Genomic DNA, 23,437 nt, shown 5'->3' on the forward strand with positions numbered 1-23,437 from the left:
CCTGGCACAGCTTCAGACTGTGTCCTCTTGTTCTGGTGCTGGTTGCCTGGGAGAAGAGACCAGCCTCCACCTGGCTACAACCTCCCTTCAGGAGAGAATAGTAGACAAGTGATACAACAGTGAGAAAATTAAGTTTTTGAGGGATTGAAACTGCATGAAAAACTTCAGCCCTGAACGCTTTAAAACACTCCAATAAGTATTGTAACTGGACTGCTATCACTGTTATCTACTAATTATTTTCCCTACTCTGAACAGCAGTTCCGAAGCCCACGGAAGTTTACACCGTCACCTGCTCGCAAGGTTGTTACTCCCCGCGGTACCGATTTAATGCCGAACAAAGCAGCTCTTCTTGCCTTTGGTCACTCATGAGACGACATTACATTAATGTAACTCGTTTTGTCATTTCTTATGCTTTTTATGCGCTATTACCGGTTGTGAGCATTTAAAAACCGGATAAACAGAAGCACAGAGCGTGATCAGGAAGAGCTGCAGGTTTTCCGTTCCCTTCGCTACATTTGCAGCGAGGAGCTCTGGTCCCGAAGCGTCGCCGGCAGCCGCACGCCCGAAATTTACGGGGCAAACCGAGGGCTGGCACACACCTAAGAAAAGGCTACGGGCCGACTAGGCGGGGATATCCCCCAGGACCCGGGACTGGCCGAAACAACGGGTGGGAGGGGCGGAACAGAGCCTTCCGGGCGCCCTGCCGGCCCCTCAGCCGCAGCGGGACTTCGCAGGCGCCGCAGTGCATGGCGGCACACGTAGTTTCCCGCCGCCTCCCCGCGTGTAGACTACGTTTCCCGTGAAGCTGAGGGGGAGAGCGCCAGGCGCGGGCTGCGTCAGCAGCGCGGGGAACCAATTGCGCCGCGGCCGGAGCGAGCGCCGTCAGCCGCCAATGTTGTTTTCGCTGAGTCGAGCTGCTGGTGTTGTTGGCGGCGGCGCCATATTGGAAGGGACGAGTCCCCGTTAGCGAGAAGCCCCTTGGCGCTGGCCCGGCCGCCGCCATGCTGTATCTGGAGGACTATCTGGAGAGTGAGTGTGTGCGGGACGGGGGTGCCGGGCGGCCGGGCACGGCCGGTGAAGGGGAGCCGAGGGGAGCCGCGGCGAAGAGGCGGCGCCCCCCTCCCCCACGGCGGCGAGTGGCTGACTTCCTCCCTCCCTCCCTTTTCTCCCCGCGCCCCCGCCCCTCCGTGTGCCCACAGTGATCGAGCAGCTTCCCATGGATCTGCGCGACAGGTTCACCGAGATGCGCGAGATGGACCTGCAGGTGCAGAGTACGTGAGTCCCGCCCTCTCCGCCTCTGCCCGCCCCCGCCCGCCCCCTCCCCTCCCCGCGCCCCAGCGCCCGCCCGCCTCGCCCCACCCCGCCAGCGGGGGGCAGCCGCGGGCACCGGCTTCACTGCCGTGTCCCGCTGCAGGGCGCCTGCCTGCCCGCGGTGTGGAGAGAGGGAAGGGGAAGGCAGAGGGGAGAAGGAGGGGGGTGAAGCGGCGCCGTCGCCGAGGAGCTCCGACCTGTGCGGGCAGCTCTGCTTCGCTCCCCGCCGCCGACCCCACGGCGTTCGCAACCCTTCCCCACCCTGCGCCCCGGCTCTCCGGCAGCGCAGCTCTGGTGCGGGCTGGGCCGTGCCTTAGGGTTGGGCGCGTCTGGTCGGCAGCGGGTGCCTGGCGTCGTCTCCTGCGGGGCAGCGGTGCAGGCGGCGGGAGCTGGTGCGGCTGCGGGAGGCGGCGCTGCGGAGGCCCGGCGCCGCACAGGGAACCGCCGGGACGCAGCAAGGGGCGGAGCGCGGCGCGCTTGCCTGGCGCGTTGTCAGCGAGCGGCGCAGAGCTGTGGCTCTTCCGAGTCGCGCGCTCGGCCTGGGTCTGCCTCGGCCCCGATCCGTGGCCCGCAGTAGAGACGGCACAAGTAGGTTCCTAAAGGAGTTGGTTCTTAAGGGATTTTCACTCCTGGGCTTGTGCTGCTCCCAAGGGCATTTTCGGTGGCACGTCCCAAAGTCTTTAGATTTTTGATCCCTAAGAGCAGTGATGGTGGTTTGGAACGTGAGTTATGTCCCACTCCTTCAGCAGGCAACAGCATGCTGTCTCTGAAACGTCACAGCCAGCTCCTCTCATAAATAGCATCTGTGAAGGTGCTTTTCACATAGCTTCTTGTGCCCTAGCTGAGAAGTAACCAAATACAGTCTGCTTTGGGTTTACTTGTAGTTCACTTGGTGTATCTCTGCTTATATCCTGATGCAGTATGCTGCCTAATGCTTATTTCAGGATGTGCTGCCTTCTTGTCTTTTCCAACCCAAATTCATCTGGGACTTTACGTGTTAAGTGGTACCAACACTTCAACTGTGATGCAAAGGTCATTTTAGATGGAATACTATTATTACACGGAAGTTGAGAGGAATCTGGAAGGGTTTGACTTTTGTAAAGAAGGAGAGGAAGAGCAAAGCTTGGAATAAATAAATGGTGTCCAGGAATCCAAAATGCAGCGCTGTGTGGGAGCACGGTTCTTGGGAGAATTAGTTTAACCTGTAATATTTTAAAGTGCCATCTCAGCCTTTTCCTTAGATATTTACTTGGTTGGACACAACAGATCTGTTTAACAGGCTTTATTGACAAATATTAAACTATCTAAGATTTTGTGTGTGTGTATGGCACAGCCAAGTGCTGCCTTGAGTTAGTTTCAGTGCTTAAAGTTGTGGGAACGGAGCAGTGGCTCCTCATAGGAGATAATGCCTCTGAATTAATTATCACTAGGGGAGCACCAGAAGAGGGAGTGAGCAGCAAACTGACTTAGGTAGTTCTGATGAAACTGACAAATTTTGCTTCAGTAGGAAGGCAAAGCAGCTATCAGGTTTTCAAGTGTGTTTTAGAACTGGGCCAACTGGTGCCTCAAAGGTTGCAAGTAGTGTCATTTCCTCTTTAACTGGGAGTGACAAACCACACTCCATATTGTATTCCTGGAAGTAACAAATGACAACGAATATTGGATACTAAGGCCAACATTCGCCCCAGAGAAAAATTCTCTTGGACCTTGGTACTTCTGTAGCTCTTGCACTATGAGTGACAAAGCATCCAAAGACATTTACAAAACTTCTAGGCAAGCATCTTTTTCACGTTAGTCGCTAGGCTTGCCTGCTGAATGCTGCATGCAGACCTGGAGGTTGTTCTCATGCTTGGATATAGTGATTTGCTGTGAAGTTTCAGGGTCTCTAAAGTACTTGAAAACACTATTTTGATCAGTGATACTGTCCCAGAAGCCTACACAAGTTGCTATTCAGGGATAGTTGTGCTGCTATGTTTTAGAGTTGGTGTTGGCTTAATATTCTTTCCTTTTTGTACCACATGCACTTCCGATGGGGCAGGTGCTTCTGTTTGCTGTTGGAAGAAGTGATAAGCTAGTTGTGCCTATTGTGAATCCTGATAAGGCTGCTGTGGGAAAAGTGAAGACCATCTGAGTTGTTATTTGACACAGCCTTTAATGAAGCTCTGTGTGGGGCATAAAATGTGCTTGTCTATTTTAAGTTCATATCATGGATTATCTGGTCTCCACGGTAAAATGTCAAGTTCTAGAAAGGACTCTTAAATTTCTGGCAAGTCTCTTGGGAAATCTTCTCTAAGAAATTATTACCTCAGAATGTAGTATCACAGTTGGATTAAATAGGTAGAGGGGGAGAAAAGGTGAAGGAACGCGAGTGTGCCAGAGCGAGCTTTTCATATAGTTTAATAGGGCTGACCTGCGTTCCACTGTGCCAAGTCCACCCTTTCAGGAGAGACCAAGTTTATGTGAAAGTTTGCTGTTAGGTGGTTTCACACAGATTGATACGTGTCCCAAATAAAACAGAAAGGTGTGGGTTTTTTCCCCCCTTTTCATGTTTATGGTGCCATTAGAATAATTATCACCTAGCTGTTTGCACTCTGGGAACAGGAGTTAGAATGTTTTGTCTGTTGGATTTATGAGGTGAATTATGGTCATTTGGTCTAAGAACAAAGCTTTTTTCAGCCTCTCTATAAAGTGTCTGCTGCTTGCTTGCTGCTCAGGCTTCTTAACCTTTTCTGAATAATGCAGTGCATGTGGAAAATACTTACCCTGCAGATTGTCCCACCTTTACCCTGTCCTATGCCAGAACTGTTTGACTACTTTGAATCTAAATAAAGCTGATAGGAGCCAGTGTCACAGATGCTCTGGCTTAGGATTAATTGCACCCTTTCCAGTCATTTATTAAGTTCCCATTTGTTTTGATGCTGGATATTCCTAGTGTAGGGAAAATCAATGAATGGTTTTGGTCATGTAGTGTGAGTGATTTTTTATGTGAACAATTAGTTGCAGTTGTGAGTTTTCACAGAGTGAGAAAAGCTTTGACCCTTTGGGCTCCATTGTATTTGTAGAGTTAGTCTTACTTGGGGATTCATGAGATTTTTTTAAAGTAGTTAATTAGTTGGGGTTTTTTTTTTTGTGGTGAGAGGTGGGTGCTGTCATGTGATCCAGTTTCACTGGTGGTTTCTGGAACTGCTATGTGGATGTAACTGCCAAGAGTGCTAAGACTAGCAAGGCTGTCAAATCCAGCCTGAGTGAGTCAGCTGCATGTTTCTGGAGATATGCAAGCTGTTGCATGCACAACTGTCCAGCTGTTGAAATCGCAAACTCAGCATTTTATTTTTTGTTTTAAGAAAAGTGAGGGAAAGGAGGAGCAATCCCTGTTCCTGAAACAAGTAACACGTTTGACATTTTTCTCTCTTATGCTAGCTAATGTCAGAGAATTGATGGCTTCATTTTTTTCCCTTAAATATTTTTCAACTTCATGTAAGTGAGAATCCTGCTCAAATAGTATTTCATCAGTTCCTTTAATGGTCAGTGCTAGCCTGTGAGGGTGGGGAGTACAGCTTCCGGTGTTTTCAATTTGCCTTCACTCTTCCCAACATACAATGGAGTTGGCCTTGACATAAAGGTGGTGACTTTACTCTTCAGTTGCTCAGCTTTTTGAGGCACTAATTTTTCCAATTATTTGGTTTTGTATTTGACTGTTTCTCTTAGGAGAGCATTTTGTTTCCTGCTCAGTTTGTAACTGGCTAGAATGTTCCAAAGTCAGCAGTCTAGAGCCCTGGGTGAGGCGTTTGGGTCCATGCTTTAAGTCACTACCACTGCTCTTAGGGATAAAAAACCTTTAGAAATTGGAGTCCTGCCTGTCCCATGCTGGAGAGCACAAGAACCTTGATGAGAATCCTACCAGAATGCAATTCTGCTTCTTGGAAATTAAGGTAAGTATTTCCCTCCTCTGTCCACTGTCACTTGGTTGTTTTGGGGTTTTTTGTTCTCTTTTCTCTCTAAGAGTTTGCACCTCAGTCCTGTCAACTGTGTTTAAGAAAAAAACCACACATCTTATTTCATAATAGATGTTTTCATACATGAGAAGGTAACATTTATCTTTTTTCCTGTGCTACAGATGCAATGGATCAGCTTGAGCAGAGGGTAAATGAATTTTTTATGAATGCAAAGAAAAACAAACCTGAATGGAGGGAAGAACAGATGACATCAATCAAAAAAGTAAGGATGTCACAGGAATGGGTCACATTTTTCTTTTGCAAAGGAAGATAACCTTAGGAAAAAGTAGCTCATGATTGATGGAGACATAAGTGTTCAGACCTGTGACTCCCCTTCAGTTTTCACAGAGATGGAGAGAGCTCTACCCAAAAGGAGAAAAATGACTTAAAGTTTTCTTTGATCAAGGATTTTGCTCAACTTTTACCCAGTATTTGCTAGCATTTTAAACATATTGATCATGAAATGGTGAGGAAGCCAGGTACTAAATTTTCAGCTCAGGCTTTGTTTTTTCTTGCATGATGTGAAGTTGTGTAAGTTCACTGACTTTCTGTAAGAGAATGTCTTCAAGGTTGGCTTCAGCATTTCACAGAATCACAGAAAACATCTGGTTGGAAGAGACCTCAAAGATCATCCAATCCAACCCTTGGCCCAGTTTAGGGTCGATCTTAAGCCGTATCTCTAAGCACTAGGTCCACACACTGCTTGAACACCTTTAGGGATCATGACTGGACCCTTCTGGTTGTCGAGAGTGGTGAGGTCTCCCCTCAGCCTCCTCTTCTCTGGACTGAACAACCATGGCTCCCTCAGACTCTCCTTGTAGGCCATGTGCTCCCAGCCCTTCACCAGCCTCCTTGCCCTTCTCTGAACACACTCCAGAACCTCAATGTCCTTGTAGTGAGGGGCCCAGAACTGAATACAGTACTCAAGGTGTGACCTCACCGGTGCTGAGTTCAGGGGGATGATCACTTCCCTGTTCTTCATGGCCTCCATGTTTCTAATACAAGCCAGGATGCCATTGGCTTTCTTGGCCACCTGGGCACAGAGCTGACTTACATTTAACTGCCTGTCAACCAATACCCCCCCGGTTCCTCTCCAAGCTGCAGCTTTCAGACCACACATCCCCAAGTCTGTAGTTTATCATAGGGTTGATGTGACCCGGGTGGAGGACCTGGCACTTGGCCTTGGTAAACTTCATACAGTTAGCCTTGACCCGTCAGTCTAACCTGTCCAGGTCCCACTGGAAAGCCTTCCTACCCTCTAGCAGATTGACACAGCCACCCAGCTGGTGTCATCTGCAAAGTTACTGAGGGTGCATTCAATCCCCTCATGCAGATCATTGATAAAGATACTAAAGAAAATAACTGCAGTACTGAACCCTGGGGGACACCACTTGTAACTGGGCACCAGCTGGACTTAACTCCATTCACCACCACTCCAGACAGTTTTTAATTCAGACCTCAGTATGCTAACCCAAGCTTTGTGCCCTGATTTTCTGAAGGATGATGCTGTGAGAGAGAATGTCAAAGGCTTTAGTACAGGTAGATGATGTCCATGGCACTTCCTCATCCACTAGGCAGGTCATCTTCTTGTACAAGGAGATCAGCTAAGTCAGACAGGACCTGCCTGTCGTAAACCCCTGTTGACTGAATGTGATTGCCTGGTTGTCTTGTAAGTGCTGTGTGATGGCACTCAGGATGACCGGCTCCATAACCCTTTCTGGCACTGAGGTCAGACTCAGAGGCCTTGTAGTCCCCCTCATCATCCTTCTGGCCCTGCTTGTAGATGGGTGTCACATTTGCCAGCCTGCATTCCAGTGGGACCTCACCGGTTAGCCAGGACTGTTGATGGAGAATGGTGAGCAGCTTGGTGAGCACATACACCAGCTCCTTAAGTACCCTTGGGTAGATCCCATCTAGTCCCATAGACTTGTGCATGTCTAAGTGGCATAACAGGTCTTTGAACAGTTCCTTCTCGATTGTGGGGGCTACTTTCTACTCTCCATCCCTGTTTTTCAGTTCCAGGGGCTGAATTCTCATGGAGAAACTGGTGTCATTGACAAATACTGAGGCAAAGTAGCTGTTCAGCAGCTCAGCATTTTCCTTGGCTTTGGTCACCAGGTTCCCTCCTTCATCCAGTGGCAGGTGGACGTTCTGCCTAGCTCTTCTTTTACTGTTAACATACTTACAAAAGCTCTTTTCATTATCTTTAATGACACTGGCCAGGTTGTGTTCATGTTGAACTTCGGTGATTGTGTCCTTCTCTGTGTTATATATATGTAGCTTTAGGTAGAGAAGAACAGAAGATGAATGTGTGCTGTTCTATCCTTCAACACTCAGGCATTGGTGGTGGTATTGTTATCAGTGTAGTCCATCATTTTGTCAGGAGAAACTCTTTTGTAGTCTCCCACACTTGCTACTTCATCCCTTTATTTTGCCAAGGGGTTTTATTTCTTAATACAAAGAGATTTCTATATTTTAAAACAGAAGAAGTTAAAGCTCTTGCTTCACTAGTGTAAATGAAAAAAAATGTTTTTAACTTCAGTTAAACCAAAATTTCAAGTAGTTTTTGCCTAAGCAAGACACTCTTCAGTGGAAATTGAGAATACAGAAGCACTGAAACCTTTTAGAGTAAAAAGGTGAATTTAGAGTAAAAAATAGTGTAAACACACCTTATTATGATTTAAAAAGGTTTTAATGCCGCTTTCATCAGTGAAAGGAGACTTTACAATTGGATCACTTCAGCCAAATTATAATACACAGGCAAATTCTAGAAATGTATTTTCAAACAATTTAAACTATAAACTGCATCATTATTTCTGTAGTGCTGGAAAGCCCCCCCACCACTCACAGTACTGCATTACTTTGAAGGCCTGTAGTGGTCCTCAAGTTCCATACGAAGTGCAAGGGGTCATCTCAAGTTTTTTGTCCATAACTTAACACTGTGTAATATATAATAAATTTCTTCTTGTAGCATTTTTTGTGGAAATCTTAGGTATCATAGTGTCAGTCGGGGTTGGAAGGGACCACAAGGGGCAGGGACACTCCACACTAGATCAGGCTGGCCAGAGCCTCAATCCAGCCTGGGCTTAAACACCTTCAGGGCTGGGGCCTCAACCACCTCCCTGGACAACCCATTCCAGGGCTTCACCACTCTCATGGGGAAGAACTTCCTCCTCATGTCCAGTCTGAATCTCCCCACCTCCAGCTTCATTCCATTCCCCCTAGTCCTATCACTACCTGATATCCTGAGAAGTTCCCTCCCCAGCCTTCTTGTAGGCCCCCTTCAGATACTGGAAGCCCACAGTTAGGTCACCTGTAGGAGGAAACGTCCAAATTTTTGCCAAAGCTTTTACTAAGGCACAAACAATAATTTGATACATATTTACATCTAAAATTGAGTCAGTTGTTCACAAAGACCATGAAACTTTATTGTAAAAACTAACTTGAACTTGTCCTTTAAACTTTGATTTTGTGATGGATAACAATAGCTGAAAGTGACTGAAATGAATTCAGTTGCCTTCCTAATTTTAAAAAATGTCTCTTTATGGCAGGATTATTATAAGGCTTTGGAAGATGCGGATGAAAAAGTGCAACTGGCTAATCAAATATATGATTTGGTAAGTGCGCTTGTAGTGAATTCCCAAAACCTACGCCCTGAGTTGTAAACGTTTTGATAACCACTGCAACCGTGCTATCTTCACTGTTATGTTAGCTACAAGCACATATTTTAGCTGGTGAAATAAACATCTGATATTTTATTGACTTTTAAGAATTTGTTTACTTTGGGTAGTCTTTTAAGTACAAAACATGCAGAAGTAATTTTTGGGGATCATCATAAGGTTTTTCATGCATGTTGATCTTGGATCTTGTTCTGTTTATTTTTCTGAGAAGAGACCACAAGCAAGTTACTCTTCCTTACAGCATGCAGGTTTTGAGTTCTGAGTATACTTATTACACATTTCAGAGAACAGAACCTGCAAGTCAGACTGTACTAAAATGTCAGAGACATGAAACAGATTATTTCTTGTCTGCTTTAGCTTCACTTCAGCTAACCAGAGGTTAGCTAATGGGTACCAAAGATGGATACATTGTGCTGTATGAATGCAGGTGAAAGAAGCATTTGGAACACAGTGTTTCTTGCCATAATACTAAGTGCAGATTTTTAATTTGTTAAAAAATTATTATTTTTAAATATTTTTCAGTTTTTAGTACCCAAGAGCTTGTCATAGTTTACACAAATGCAGAGGAATCTTTATGCTTTCTGTCTAGAGACCCTTTTCCTCAAGTTTACTGATGTGTATAGTAGCATACAATTTGCAATTCATTAAACTTTCAATTTCCCCACTGCAGCCCAACCTCTTTTAAAGTGCATGTCAAGTACTGTTTTTTTCTCTTCCCCTTTACATACCTATACTCACAACACCCCCAGGTCCTCTCTTCTTCATCTTTATCATCTCAAAAGAAGCCTTAAAACATTGCCTACAGTCAGAGCAGGGCTTCTAGCCGCTGAGCCAACATGCGGCCTTCTTGTAGCCTGTGATTGACTGCGCAGCTTAGAAGCAGCGGTGCTATTTTGGTCTTTTCTCTGGTATCTGCTGCTGAGTTAGGGGAATGTAGGTGACTGAGAAGTTATGCTTCTGTGTATTTTTATGCATGCTTACTGCTGCCTGACAGAGAATTGCTGGAAGGGAAATACATAGCAAGCCTGTGATCAAGGATGTTCCGGAAGGGGTGCTGTTTATTGTTGCTTTGTCTCTGAAACCATAGGTAGATCGTCACTTGAGAAAATTGGACCAGGAACTTGCTAAATTTAAAATGGAACTTGAAGCAGATAATGCTGGAATTACAGAAATACTAGAGAGACGTAAGTATGCATGATTTTCTTCCAGAACATGGTAGATACGCTGTCCATTTGCCAAGTTAAAATACCATACACCTGTTAGGGGCCTGGGCTATTCCCAGTCGTTTCAGAATTGTGTTTTAAGACACATAGTTTTCATCAGTCAATGATGAGCACCATAGCAGAGACGAAAAGTCCAGGATGTTCCTGGAGTGTGTGGAAGACAGCTTCCTGATTCAGCTGATTCCTGGGCCTGCCAGGAAAAGTGCCCTGGTAGACCTGCTGTTTACTAACAGAGAAGGACTGGTAGGTGATGTGGTGGTCAGAGTCTGTCTTGGGCTTAAAGATCATGAAAGGATAGTGTTCTGAACTCATGGTAAAGTCAGGAGGGGAATGTGTGTCAGCAAAACCCCTACCATGGACTTCTGGAGCGTGGACTTTGGCCTGTTCAGGTCACTGGTTGAGGGAGTCCCTTGGGAGACAGTCCTGAAGGGCAAAGTGGGTCCTGGAGGGCTGAACATTTTTCAGAAAGGATCTCTTAGAGGCAAGGAGCCGGTGTAAGACAAACCAGTGGGGAAAACAACTTGCCTGGCTGAACAGGGAGCTTTTGCTGGGACTTTGGAAAAAGAGGAGAGTTTACCACCTTTGGAATAAGAGGCAGGCTACTCAGGAGTACAGGGATTTACTCAGGTCATGCAGAAAGAAAAGCCCAGCTAGAACTCAGTCTGGCCATGACTGAAAGAGATAATAAAAACTGTTTTTACAAATACATTAACAACAAAAAGAGAGCCAAGGAAAATCTCCATCCCTTATTGGATGCAAGGGGCAATACTGCTATCAAAGATGATGAAAAGGCTGATAAAAAGGTTGCCTTTGTTGCCTCGGCATTTGGTACTCAGACCAGTTATCCTCAAAGGTATTCAGTCTCCTAAACTGGAAGATAGGGATGGAGAACAGAATAATCCCCTCATAACCCACGAGGATGTAATTAATGACCTGCTGTGCCACCTGGACACTCAAAAGTCTATGGGGCCAGATGGGATCCACCTGAGAGTATGTATCAGCATTCAGAGAGCAAGTTAAATTGTGCTTATGGTAAATTTCAAAGTTAATTTCACTATTGTGATTATAGAGTTATGAGGCAGTGATTGTTCCCACACCCAAGGACAGTGAAGAGTAACCTAACTCACTTGAGGACACTGGACATAAATATTCTTCCTTTGAACTTTGTGTGACTTTGTCCTAAAACATTGGAGGGTTTGGATATTTCTTTGTAATTGCCACTAAAAATAACAGGCACAAAAAGAAAACTGCTAAGTAGGTGTTTTTAATGAGCTAGCAACTATAGAGAAGGCCGAGTTTGGTTTAGTTGGGATCCCAGCTGCAGCTTTCAGGTTCAGGATCCCAGCTGCAGGTTCAGCCTTCAGTTGAGCTATGCATATGGTGAGATAGGCAGGTAGAATTTCAAGAACTTAGTGTAGAAGTGCAACTGACTGACTATGGCACCTTTAAGGGTTTGTTTGTTAGCTTGTTTTTTAATAGTGAGAAGCAGGGAGGCCTGATAACATGTTTGGCTTTCAGGGTAAATACATCTTGTTGAGGTTCCACCAGAGGGCGGTCTTTGGACTTGTTCATAGCGCGATGAGTATTAGCCCAGCTGAAATACTTTCTTAGGTTGCAAACCTCTTCTAGGACAATTTTATTTAAACTTTTGTAGAACAATTTAAATTAAACTTTTGTAATGCACTCATGTGCTTTTTGAAAGTACTGGAGGAGAAAGATAGGAAGAAATGTTGAAGGTACAGATGCTGAAAAATTAACATGAATTCTTTTCTTGAATTGTCTTCTGTATAACTGTTAGGTTGGTGGGCATTGCAGCTCATTCAAAATCTTTTTGACAGAGATTGATGCACAAACCATTTTATAGTGCTCCAATGGAAATGCATGATCAAAATCTCTCCTGTGCTGCAATTGTTTAGCTTCATACTGCAAGAAATCTTATTGTTAAACGTAGACTTGCATTTGTGTTCCCTCCTGCCTTTTTCCTTTTCTCTTCTTTTTTTGTATTTTTTTTTGTGTATTTTGAATGTTAAGAAAATCTGGGTAATGATCCAAAGCCTTTGCTGTTGAATGTTAGATCATCTTGAAAGACATTGCTAGTGCTTGTGTGTCTTGACTCAGTGTGACAACATAGACTCCATGGGACAAGGTGCCAAGTTCATAGAATCAATAAGGTCGGAAAAGACCTCAAAGATCATCAAGTCCAACCTGTCACCACAGACCTCATGACTACTAAACCATGGCACTAAGTGCCACATCCAGTTCCCTCTTGAACATCTCCAGGGATGATGACTCCACCACCTCCCTGGGCAGCCCACTCCAATGGCTAACAACTCTCTAGGTGAAGAACTTTCTCCTCACCTTGAGCCTAAACTTCCCCTGATGCAGCTTGAGGCTGTGTCCTCTTGATCTGGTGGTGGTTGCCTGGGAGAAAAGACCAACCCCCACGTGGCTACAACCTCCCTTCAGGTAGTTGTAGACCGCAATGAGGTCTCCCCTGAGCCTCCTCTTCTCCAGGCTAAACAATCCCAGCTCCCCCAGCCTCTCCTCATAAGGCTTGTGCTCAAGGCCTCTCACCAGCCTCGTTTCACCTGTTACAGTCATCTTCTCCATTCTTATTGGTGTAGACAGTCAGTATTGGTGCAGCATTCTCTGACTGTCACTGGGTTGTGTGCAACTGATTTGTATAAGTGATATGTTGAGGGCAGTATTGTTTGTTCTTCTTATTAGCCTTGATTTTTAACATCTCAAGTTCAACAACAGCAGCAGTCACCAATTTTTTATATTAAAGCTCCTAGTTGTACTGCAGGAAGGGTTTCAAGTCTAGCAAATATCCTTCAGATTAAAATACATGTAACTGCATAGTCATTTGGTTAATCTTACAAAGATTCATTTAGTATAAAAAAGACAAAAGAATACCACTGAGTCTGAAATTTTCCTATCCTTTTTACCTTCTTGTTAGGGTCTCTGGAGCTGGATACACCGTCACAGCCTGTGAATAACCATCATGCCCATTCTCACACTCCGGTAGAGAGTGAGTATTTGAGACTGAATAACATGTCCACTTTTCATGTTTCCTCATTTTTTCTTTAGTAGTAGTAGAGGGGAAAAATTGTTCAAATGTTATTTCTTTTTCTGCAGACACTGAGAGGAAAAAAAGGCATAGTGCAATGATAATGTCTACTCAAAATAAATGCAAGAACTAAATAACAAGGCTTTGCTGTTAGGAATTAGTTGACAGTGCTATTTCATTATGTTTAGTTGTAATTAGACTTTCAAGGTGAAAATTTTTTTACATCTAAGTTCCTTTCATTTGTTTCATTTAGAAAGGAAACACAATCCATCTTCTCACCATAGTACAACAGATCATGTTCCTGAAAAGAAGTTTAAATCTGAAGCTCTTCTATCTACCCTGACTTCAGATGCCTCTAAAGAAAATACACCAGGTAATCTTAATTGTTTTGCATATCATTACTTTTTAATTGGAAGAAGAGGCTCCTAGAAGCCAGAGGCTGATACTCTTTCCTCTGGGATTTTCAGTCATTTGAAACATGAGAAATTGCTGGCATTGTTGCTCATCTGTGTTGTCCATGAAGTACATCAGCTTTGTTGTCATGTAACAGCTGCATGTCGCTTGTTTCTTTTTATTTACGCTGCCTAGGAGAAGATAACAAATACCATTAATGCAGTCAGTGGTAGAAATGTGAGAGATCAGTACAATATTATTTGGGGGAAAAGAAATGAGTGCAATGATTTGCAAAAAGAATTTTTGCTCTTTTGGGTATTTTTTAAGGATTGCTATGACATGGCATTCAGCTACAATCAAATGAAATCCTTTCATCTTTGTCTCTTTCTAAAGAGTTGAGTGAATAAAAAAACATCTACAATTTTCTGCCCATTTTCAAAATTAGGGTGCTTCATAGTTTCTTTTCTGAAAGTCAAATGCTGTGAGAGGCTGTAGTAAGTAAACTACCTTATGCTTGGGTAATCAGAGCTGGTCATCATCTTTAAGTAGGACCCCTCATCCATTTTGCTTTTGAAGACAAGTTCACATGAGATGGCCAAAAAATGAACTATGTTCGAGCAGCTGTCTGTATGTAGATGACCATGGAAATCTTACTTTGCATTAAAAATGTGATTTGTAGTTTTTAGAGTTAAGATTGTTACTAGGTTTACTTCAGAAACAGTCAAATTCTTAGTCTTTTTCCTGGTTAGAGAGGGCAGCATCATTGCAGCAGAAATTTGGTTTATATAGACACAGCACTTCTTTGGTAGCTGAATGTGGTAGAATAGAATAGAATAGAACAGACCAGGTTGGAGGAGACCTTAAAGATCGTGTCCAACCTATCATACCTGGACTTCAGCAAGGCCTTTGACACTGTCCCCCACAGCAAACTCCTGGCCAAACTGTCAGCCCATGGCTTGGATGGGAGCACACTGCAATGGGTTAAAAACTGGCTGGCAGGCTGAGCCCAGAGAGTGGTGGTGAATGGTGCCACATCCAGCTGGCGGCCAGTCACTAGTGGTGTGCCCCAGGGATCAGTGCTGGGCCCTGTGCTCTTTAACATCTTCATTGATGATCAGGATGAGGACATTGAGTCCATCATCAGTAAATTTGCGGACAACACCAAGCTGGGGGCAGGAGTTGATCTGCTGGAGGGTAGAGAGGCTCTGCAGAGGGACTTCGACAGGCTGGACAGGTGGACAGAGTCCAAGGGCATGAGATTGAACACATCCAAGTGCCGGGTTCTGCACATTGGCCACAGCAACCCCATGCAGTGCTACAGGCTGGGGTCAGAGTGGCTGGAGAGCAGCCAGGCAGAGAGGGTCCTGGGGGTGCTGGTTGATGGTAGGCTGAACATGAGGCACAGTGTGCCCAGGCAGCCAGGAAGGCCAATGGCATCCTGGCCTGCATCAGGAACAGTGTGGCCAGCAGGAGCAGGGAGGTCATTCTGCCCCTCTACACTGCACTGCTTAGGCCACACCTCGAGTACTGTGTCCAGTTCTGGGCCCTTCAGTTTAAGAAAGATGTTGACTTTCTGGAACATATCCAGAGAAGGGCAACAAAGTTGGTGAGGGGTTTGGAACACAAGCCCTAGGAGGAGAGACTGATGGAGCTGGGGTTGTTTAGCCTGGAGAAGAGGAGGCTTGGGGGTGACCTTATTGCTGTCTACAACTACCTTAAGGAAGGTTGTAGACAGACAGAGGTTGGTCTCTTCTCCCAGGCAACCAGCATCAGAACAAGAGGACACAGTCTCAAGCTGTGCCAGGGAAGGACTCCTTGAACATGGGGATAGGTGGGGGAACAAACTTTTTTTCTTTTCAGGTGCAATACTGGCTGTGTCAAATGACTTTTAAAACTTCTTTTTCCATATGATCAGACTGCTCTGATGCATAAACAGCATTCCTACTCTTTCACTGGTTGTCATATATAACTCTTCTTAAAATGCAAAGGAATTTAGTTTTGAATTTCATAAATGTGTTCTGTTCATCAAGGGTGTCGAAACAGTAATTCATCATCCTCTTCAAACAATGCATACAATACAAACTCTTCTCAACCATTGGCATCATATAACCTGGGCTCATTATCTTCAGGATCTGGGGCCGGTGCAATTACCATGGCAGCAGCTCAAGCAGTGCAAGCCACGGCACAGGTAATGTCAGAACATTGTTGTCATTCTGCCATGCACTATTGGTTAAGAAGAAAGGGTAGTGATTTCACTATTTTTTAATCTTGAGTTCCCATGATCACTTCCAGCTGATGTGGTTCAGCTCTCATATTATCATTTTTGTTTATATACTACAGTGTCATTCTGTAAAACTTGCCTTAAGGGACAGCTTGTTTTCTAGCTTTGATGTTCTTGTACCTTTTTACCACTTTGCCATTGTTTTGTTAACCAGGTAAGTAATGAACCTGTGCAAGTAATTACCAATTACTGTCCTGGTACATGTCTTCTGTGACAACCCTCCTATGTAATCTGATATAGTAACAGTATTCCTTTTAGATGAAGGAAGGAAGGCGAACATCCAGTCTAAAAGCCAGCTATGAAGCATTTAAGAATAATGATTTCCAGCTTGGAAGAGAATTTTCATTATCCAGAGATTCAAGTGGATATTCATCATCAGCTCTAGCATCAACATTAACACAGACCCTAAGTTCGTCAACCACAGACTCACGAAGTGGCAGAAAAAGCAAGTAAGTTTTCATACTTGTTGACTGCAATCCTAGCTTTTAAGACAGCTAAGCTTGCTTTTAAAGGTCATCAGCCATACTGGAAATAATTTATAATCAATGCATGGGCATAAGCAGAAGGTACTTACTGCCTGCTGGCTTTTTTTTTTTCCTTCAGGGATTTCTTCTTTTGTCCTCTCACTTTTTCTTCAAGCAAATGCACTCCAAAGTTTTATATACAATTAACCAGGTAGAAAAGACCTCAAAGATCATCAAGTCCAACCTATCACCCAGTACCATCTAATCAACTAAACCATGGCACCAAGTGCCTCATCCAGTCCCCTCTTAAACACCTCCAGTGATGGTGACTCCACCACCTCCCTGGGCAGCCCATTCCAATGGTCAGTCATTCCTTCTGTGAAGAACTTCTTCCTAACATCCAGCCTAAACCTCCCCTGGTGCAGCTTAAGACTGTCCTCTTGTTCTGCTGCTGGTTGCCTGGGAAAAGAGACCAGCCCCCACCTGGCTACAACCTCCCTTCAGGTAGTTTGAGACAGCAATAAGGTCTCCCCTGAGCCTCCTCTTCTCCAGGCTAAGCAACCCCAACTCCCTCAGCCTCTCCTCATAGGGCTGTGCTCCAAACCCCTCCCCAACTTTGTTGCCCTTTTCTGGACACGTTTCAGCAACTCAACATCTTTCCTGAACTGGACACAGGACTCAAGGTATGGCCTAACCAGTGCTGTGTACAGGGGCAGAAAGACTTCCCTGCTCCTGCTGGCCACACTGTTCCTGATGCATGCCAGGATGCCATTGGCCTTCTTGGCCACCTGAGCCCACTGCTGGCTCATATTCAGCCTCCTGTCAGTCAGTACCCCCAGGTACCTTTCTGCCTGGCTGCAGCCACTCTGACCCCAGCCTGTAGTACTGCATGGGGTTGTTGTGGCCAATGTGCATAACCTAGCACTTAGATGTGTTAAATCTCATGCCCTTGGACTCTGCCCATCTGTCCAGCCTGTCAAGGTTCCTCTGAGAGCTCTCTTGCCCTCTAACAGATCAACACCTGCCCCCAGCTTGGTGTCATCTGCAAATTTACTGATGATGGACTCAATCCCCTCATCCAGATCATCAATAAAGATGTTGAACAGGATAGGGGCCCAGCAGTGATCCCTGTGGGTCACCACTAGTCATTGGCTGCCAGTTGGATGTGGCACCATTCACCACCACTCTCTGGGCTTGGCCCTCCAGCCAGTTCCTAACCCAGCACAGTGTGCTCTTGTCCAAGCCATGGGCTGATAGCTTGGTCAGGAGTTTGCTGTGGGGGACAGTGTCAAAGGCCTTGCTGAAGTCCAGGTAGTCTACATCCACCAGGCAGTTACCTGATCATAGAAGGAGATCAGGTTGGTCAGGCAGGACCTGCCCTTCCTAAATCCATGCTGGCTGGGCCTGATCCCTTGGCCATCCTCTAAGTGCTGTGTGATTGCACTCAAGATGACCTGTTCCATAATCTTGCCTGGCACTGAGGTCAGGCTGACAGGTCTTATTCCCTGGTTCCTCATTCTGGCCCTTCTTGTGGATGGGCAGCACGTTGGCCAACTTCCAGTCTTCTGGGACCTCTCCAGTGTGCCAGGACTGCTGAAAAATGATGGAGAGTGGCTTGGCCAGCTCATCTGCCAGCTCTCTCAGCACCCTAGGAGATCTGGTCCCATGGACTTGTGGGGATCCAAGTGGCTAAGCAGGTCTCTAACTACTTCCTCCTGGATCACAGGGGAACTATACTGCTCCCTGACTCCCATCGTCCAGCTCAGGAGGCCAGTTGTCTGGAAGACAACCTATCCTGCTATTGAAAATTGAGGCAAAGGAGGTGTTAAGTACCTCTGCCTTTTCCTCATCTTTAGTTAAAATATTCCCCTCCATGTACAGTTAGGAGTGGAGGTTGTCCTTGCCCCTCCTCTTGCCATTAATATATTTGTAAAAGGATTTTTTGTTGTCCTTCACAGAACTGGCCAGTCTAAGCTCTAAATGGGCTTTTGCCTCTCTTAATTTTTTTCCTGCATGACCTAGCAACGTCCTTAAACATTTCGTGGGTAACCTCTCCTTCCTTCCAAAGATGATACACCCTCTTTTTTTTGTTTAATTTGCTCAGAAGTTCCTTGCCCATCCAGGCTGGCCGTCTGCCCTGGCAGCACATCTTCTGGCACATTGGCACAGCCTGTTGCTGTGCCTTCAAGAATTCTTTCTTAAAGTAGGTCCAGCCCTCCTTGACGTCTTTGTTTTTAAGGGCTGTTTCCCAAGGTGTCTTCTGAGTTAGTTCCATAAGTAACCTGAAGTCTGCAAATATAAATGTCTCTATTTGCTTCTTCATCTGTGATACACTCTAGCTTCTTCCCTTGTTTTACACTATTCTGGAGAGAAGATTTGATCTCATGGCAAATGCTGGGAATTCATAGTATCAGTCAGGGTTGGAAGGGACCACAAGGATCATCTAGTTCCAACCACCCTGCCATGGGCAGGGACACCCCACACTAGATCAGGCTGGCCAGAGCCTCAATCCAGCCTGGGCTTAAACACTTCCAGGAACAGGGCCTCAACCATCTCCCTGGACAACCCATTCCAGGGTTTCACCACTCTCATGGTGAAGAACTTCCTCCTCATGTCCAGCCTGAATCTCCCCACCTCCAGCTTCATTCCATTCCCCCTAGTCCTATCACTACCTGAGATCCTCAGAAGTCCCTCCCCAGCCTTCCTGTAGGCCCCCTTCAGATAATGGAAGGCCACAATTAGGTCACCTCGGAGCCTTCTCCTCTCCAGACTGAACAGCCCCAACTCCTTCAGTCTGTCCTCATAGGAGAGGTGCTCTAGCCCTCTGATCATCCTCGTGGCCCTTCTCTGGACATGTTCCAGCATGTCCATATCCCTCTGGTAATAGGGCTCCAGAACTGGACGCAGTACTGCAGGTGGGGTCTCACCAGGGCTGAGTAGAGGGGGAGGATCACCTCCCTCGACCTGCTAGCCACACTTCTCCTGATGCAGCCCAGGATCTGATTGGCTTTGCGGGCTGCAAGTGCACACTGAGAGCTCATGTTGAGCTTTTTGTCCACCAGCACCCCCAAGTCTCTCTCCTCAGGCCTACTTTCCAGCCAGTCACTGCCCAGCCTGGATTTGTGCCTGGGATTGCCTCGACCCAGATGCAGGACCCTGCACTTGGTCCTGTTGAACCTCATGCGGTTGGCTTGTGCCCACCTCTCCATCCTGTCAAGGTCCCTCTGGATGGCCTCCCTTCCCTCCAGTGTGTCTGCTGCACCACACAGCTGTGTAATCACAAAGCTTTCTGGTGGCTGACCATCTAGGACTGGAAGCAGAATTAATGTTATCTCTACATAAATTTTGAAACGTGTTAAACACAATGTCACAGCACATTCTGGCAGCGATCACACTGGTACTTGAAAGAGTGTCTCAAAATGCCCATCCTTTTAAATTACTGTTGGGTTTTTTTTTCAAACAAATCTTTGTGTGTATGTTCACAGGTCAGTTAGTAATTTTGTCTTAGAAGCCTTTTTTCATCTATGGGTATCTTGAGTGTCGGATCTGACCTATAAGCAAAAGCATAGGATTTGTATTCTGCCACTGTTCCTGGGGAGTGTGTGATGCTTGAGTGGAGATGAACGTAGAATCAGTCACCTTCAAAGCATGGTTATCTATTGTACATGACATATGACACTATTTATATATAAATTCATGCTTTATTGGTAACATTGTCTTTCTGGAGATTTTACACCACGTATTTTTTTTGTGGAGAAAAACCCATTCATTAAAGCCATTTGTCTGTTTAAAGCTATTCCATTCCATTGGTTAGAATAGCATGTCTTGCACTTGTGAACTGATAAGGTTTGTCTCCTTTTCCTAAAGAGCTTTCAGTGTGTCCATTTCATTTCTTGCAGTTGTTCTTGCAGTTACTACATACTGCAGTATTTCAGAGCCAACAAAGTACTCGTTTTGTGATCCTTCACTTGGATGATCTTTGAGGTCTCTTCCAACCTTGGTGATTCTGTGAGGAAAATTAATGTCAATTGTGATACGCCTTTTTCTTTTTCTTTGTTGTTTCCCCCCCCAGAAACAACAACAAATCTTCGAGTCAGCAGTCCTCATCATCTTCCTCTTCTTCATCTCTGTCATCGTGTTCTTCGTCGTCTGCACTGGCACAAGAGCTGTCTCAGCAGACAGCAGTAATACCAGACTCTGATTCTAATAGCCAAGTTGACTGGACCTATGATCCAAATGAGCCACGATACTGCATTTGTAATCAGGTAAGAACGTCCTCCAGCCTGAAATGTAGCTAGAGCTACTCTTTTGCTGTAGTTGAACTGCCTTTGCTGATGGCTAGTTTGAAAACATTCTTTTTGCAATCTTCTGAAATTCAAATCTGGCTTCATTTTCTTACTGGTGATACGTATAATGAACTTCAGTGTGCAATGGAGTTCTCCAGTGATGTAACTTACCTCTGTTTCTTCTACTCTCCTTTAAAAAGACCAAAATAAACAAAACCAGAGCCAAAAAACTCCACAACACCAACAAAACAAACCAACCACACAAAAAAGCCTCACAAAGCCCCAAAAACCAAACCCTAAGAACCCCTTCAATTGAAACAAAACCTAAGGTTTGTATAAAACGCCCAGAAACTTGAGGGACTGGATGACAACATAAGAAACTTGTATTTAAAAATACCTGTTCTTTTTTCAAACACTTTTAAGAGTGTTGGCTTTTCCCCCCACATCTCTACAGAATTCTGTAATTCTTTTGAAGGTATTTTACTGTTTCAGATAAAGTGCTTAAAGGAAATGCCAGACTTCAACATAATCTTAAAACCTGGACTTTTAACTGAGCAGTGTTGTTTAGGCCCCAATGTGTTTTATTTAGGTTTTGAATCATTTTTGTCTATCCTGAAATATGCAGAAATACCCTTTCCTCTTTTTTTTGCATGATAAAAATCAATGTGCTGTGGATTTCTTCTTTGGATTGTGTAACAAAAGAGACATTAAAACATTGTTGATGATGTTAATGGAAAAACTCCTCAAAGGAAGAAACTTGAAATATAAGCCCTTTTAAAACATTGATTTTTAATTAGTAATGTAATTATTAATACAGGATGTTTTTTCTTATTTACTAGGTGTCCTATGGTGAAATGGTAGGCTGTGATAACCAAGATGTAAGTAACAAAGTTCAAAAGGTTCATGATAGGCTTGTGCATGTAACCATTGCTTGCAGCAGTTACTTGTCTTTTAAACTGGCTTTAGATAGAGGTTTTTTAGAGTAATGTGCGTATGAGATGAACCTTTCTTCAGGATCCTTCTCATCTGTCCCCACAGTTCAGGTTCTTTTAGAAGTCTTCACCCTTTACTGGAAAAGTTTGACACTTCCAAAATGCCCTTTATTTCTAGGAACCTCTACCTGTATCATTACTAGCATCAGCTTTCCCACTTCAACTAAAAAGTTCTTAAAGAACAGTGGAATGTAGTAATTTCTTTCCTGAGATATCATTCACTTCTGTTTAAATGTGATAAGATTCCTGTTGTGCCGCTTCAGTGTTGTCAAACTGAGTATTTCAAAGCACAACATGCTTGTTTTGTTCTGTTACATGAGTTGTATGTGACTCCTAGAATTTTTACTGCTTTCTTTAGTCTATTGAGTGTATGTTAGGGATTGGGATCCTCTTCTCTTCTTGTTTTGTCTTGTGTCTGTGTGTGAAAAGAAACTCTGCTTTTTACTCATGCTTCATTTATGTAGATCTGTATTTGTGATGGGTGTTTAAAAAGAAAACAACCCAACCTGATCTTTTTTCAGTGGTGCCCAGTGACAGGACAAGAGGTAACAGGTCCCAGTTTGAGCACAGGAAATTCTTTACTTTGTGGGTGGTAGAGCACAGGAGCAGGCTGCTCAGAAAGGTAGTGTCTCCATCTCTGGAGTCGTTCAAAACCCACCTGTAATCTGTCCTGTGCAACCTGCTCTAGGTGAACCTGCTGTGGAATAAGGGTTGGACTAGATTATCCCCAGAGGTCCCTTCCAAGTCCTATCATTCTGTGAAGCTGTAAACCCTTATTTTCAACTTTGTTTTTTTAGTGCCCTATTGAGTGGTTCCACTATGGATGTGTTGGACTGACAGAAGCACCAAAAGGGAAATGGTACTGTCCCCAGTGTACGGCTGCAATGAAGAGAAGAGGCAGTAGACATAAATAAGTTTCTTCATCTGGAAAACAAATTATGTACTAAAAGTTTTATAGAGGACTTGGGAGTGGGAAGAATCTCCATCACACTTCCTTGCAACCACTTGAGGGTTAACATAACAGTCATAAGATCTTGAACTATTGATTTTGCTAGTTGTGTTTTAATATTGTAAGTAAATTATTTATGCACATTGATGTGCTATAGATACTATTACAGTGAGCCTTGGATTGTTCCAGTGGCCAGCATATGCAGACATTTGTACTATCAGACCATTTTCTCTACGCAGTGGGCATTCTACAATTACTCAGTCTTGAAAAAAATTCCAGTATGTCAAGATTTTAAATGTATGTTTTATATTGAACAGATATATTCTGCTGCATGTACTGTACTCAAGAGCTGTTATGTAACACGATGTATATAAATGGTGCAAAAAGTCAGTGCTTCTGAGGGGGGGAAAAAAAAAGACAATGGTTTTTAAAATGCCTTTATAGCTTTGGTTCTTTATGAAACTTAATTCAGCAGGCTGAAAAAAAAATGGTTCTTGTATACAGCGGGCTGTTGTCCTCTAGGGTACTTGAGTATGTAAAAACAAAAATGCTGTAGAATAAAACAAACTTGTGCCATTAGTCTTTATATGTTTCTGCTCCAGTGAAGGTGCAGGCCATGAGAGGAAGAAAAAGGTGTTAAAGTGATGATAAATTTTTATACCAAATGTGTTTATTTTTTTGTGCAAGTAATCCTTTAAATCTGAATTGTATTAGGTGTTAAAATAAAACAACCTCAACTCCTCTAATGTTTTCTGTACATCTGTCAAAAAAAAGGGCTTGTCCCTGGAACAAT

At 44.4% G+C, this 23,437-nt stretch overlaps 1 protein-coding gene across 3 annotated transcripts; it reads left to right on the forward strand.

Moving 5' to 3' along the window:
* The first annotated feature begins 825 nt into the window (after positions 1-825).
* On the forward strand, positions 826-23,390 carry ING3 (inhibitor of growth family member 3). 3 transcript variants are annotated; one of them, XM_068165137.1, is made up of 12 exons: positions 826-1,029; positions 1,200-1,271; positions 5,429-5,529; positions 8,858-8,923; positions 10,074-10,170; positions 13,169-13,240; positions 13,533-13,652; positions 15,802-15,860; positions 16,212-16,402; positions 20,490-20,682; positions 21,543-21,581; positions 22,493-23,390. In XM_068165137.1, the coding sequence occupies exons 1-12, from the start codon at positions 1,002-1,004 to the stop codon at positions 22,607-22,609; spliced, it is 1,155 nt and encodes a 384-aa protein (XP_068021238.1). In that variant the 5' UTR covers positions 826-1,001; the 3' UTR covers positions 22,610-23,390. The 3 variants fall into 3 exon arrangements, with proteins under 3 accessions (XP_068021238.1, XP_068021228.1, XP_068021247.1); XM_068165127.1 differs by having other exon boundaries at positions 831-1,029; positions 15,703-15,860; XM_068165146.1 differs by lacking the exons at positions 826-1,029; positions 1,200-1,271 and adding an exon at positions 1,934-5,243 and having other exon boundaries at positions 15,703-15,860.
* The last annotated feature ends 47 nt before the right edge of the window (positions 23,391-23,437 follow it).

Source organism: Melanerpes formicivorus, unplaced genomic scaffold, assembly GCF_026170545.1.
Source record: "Melanerpes formicivorus ecotype bairdi unplaced genomic scaffold, bMelFor1.0.p_v2 SCAF_3, whole genome shotgun sequence".
NCBI lineage: Eukaryota > Metazoa > Chordata > Aves > Piciformes > Picidae > Melanerpes > Melanerpes formicivorus.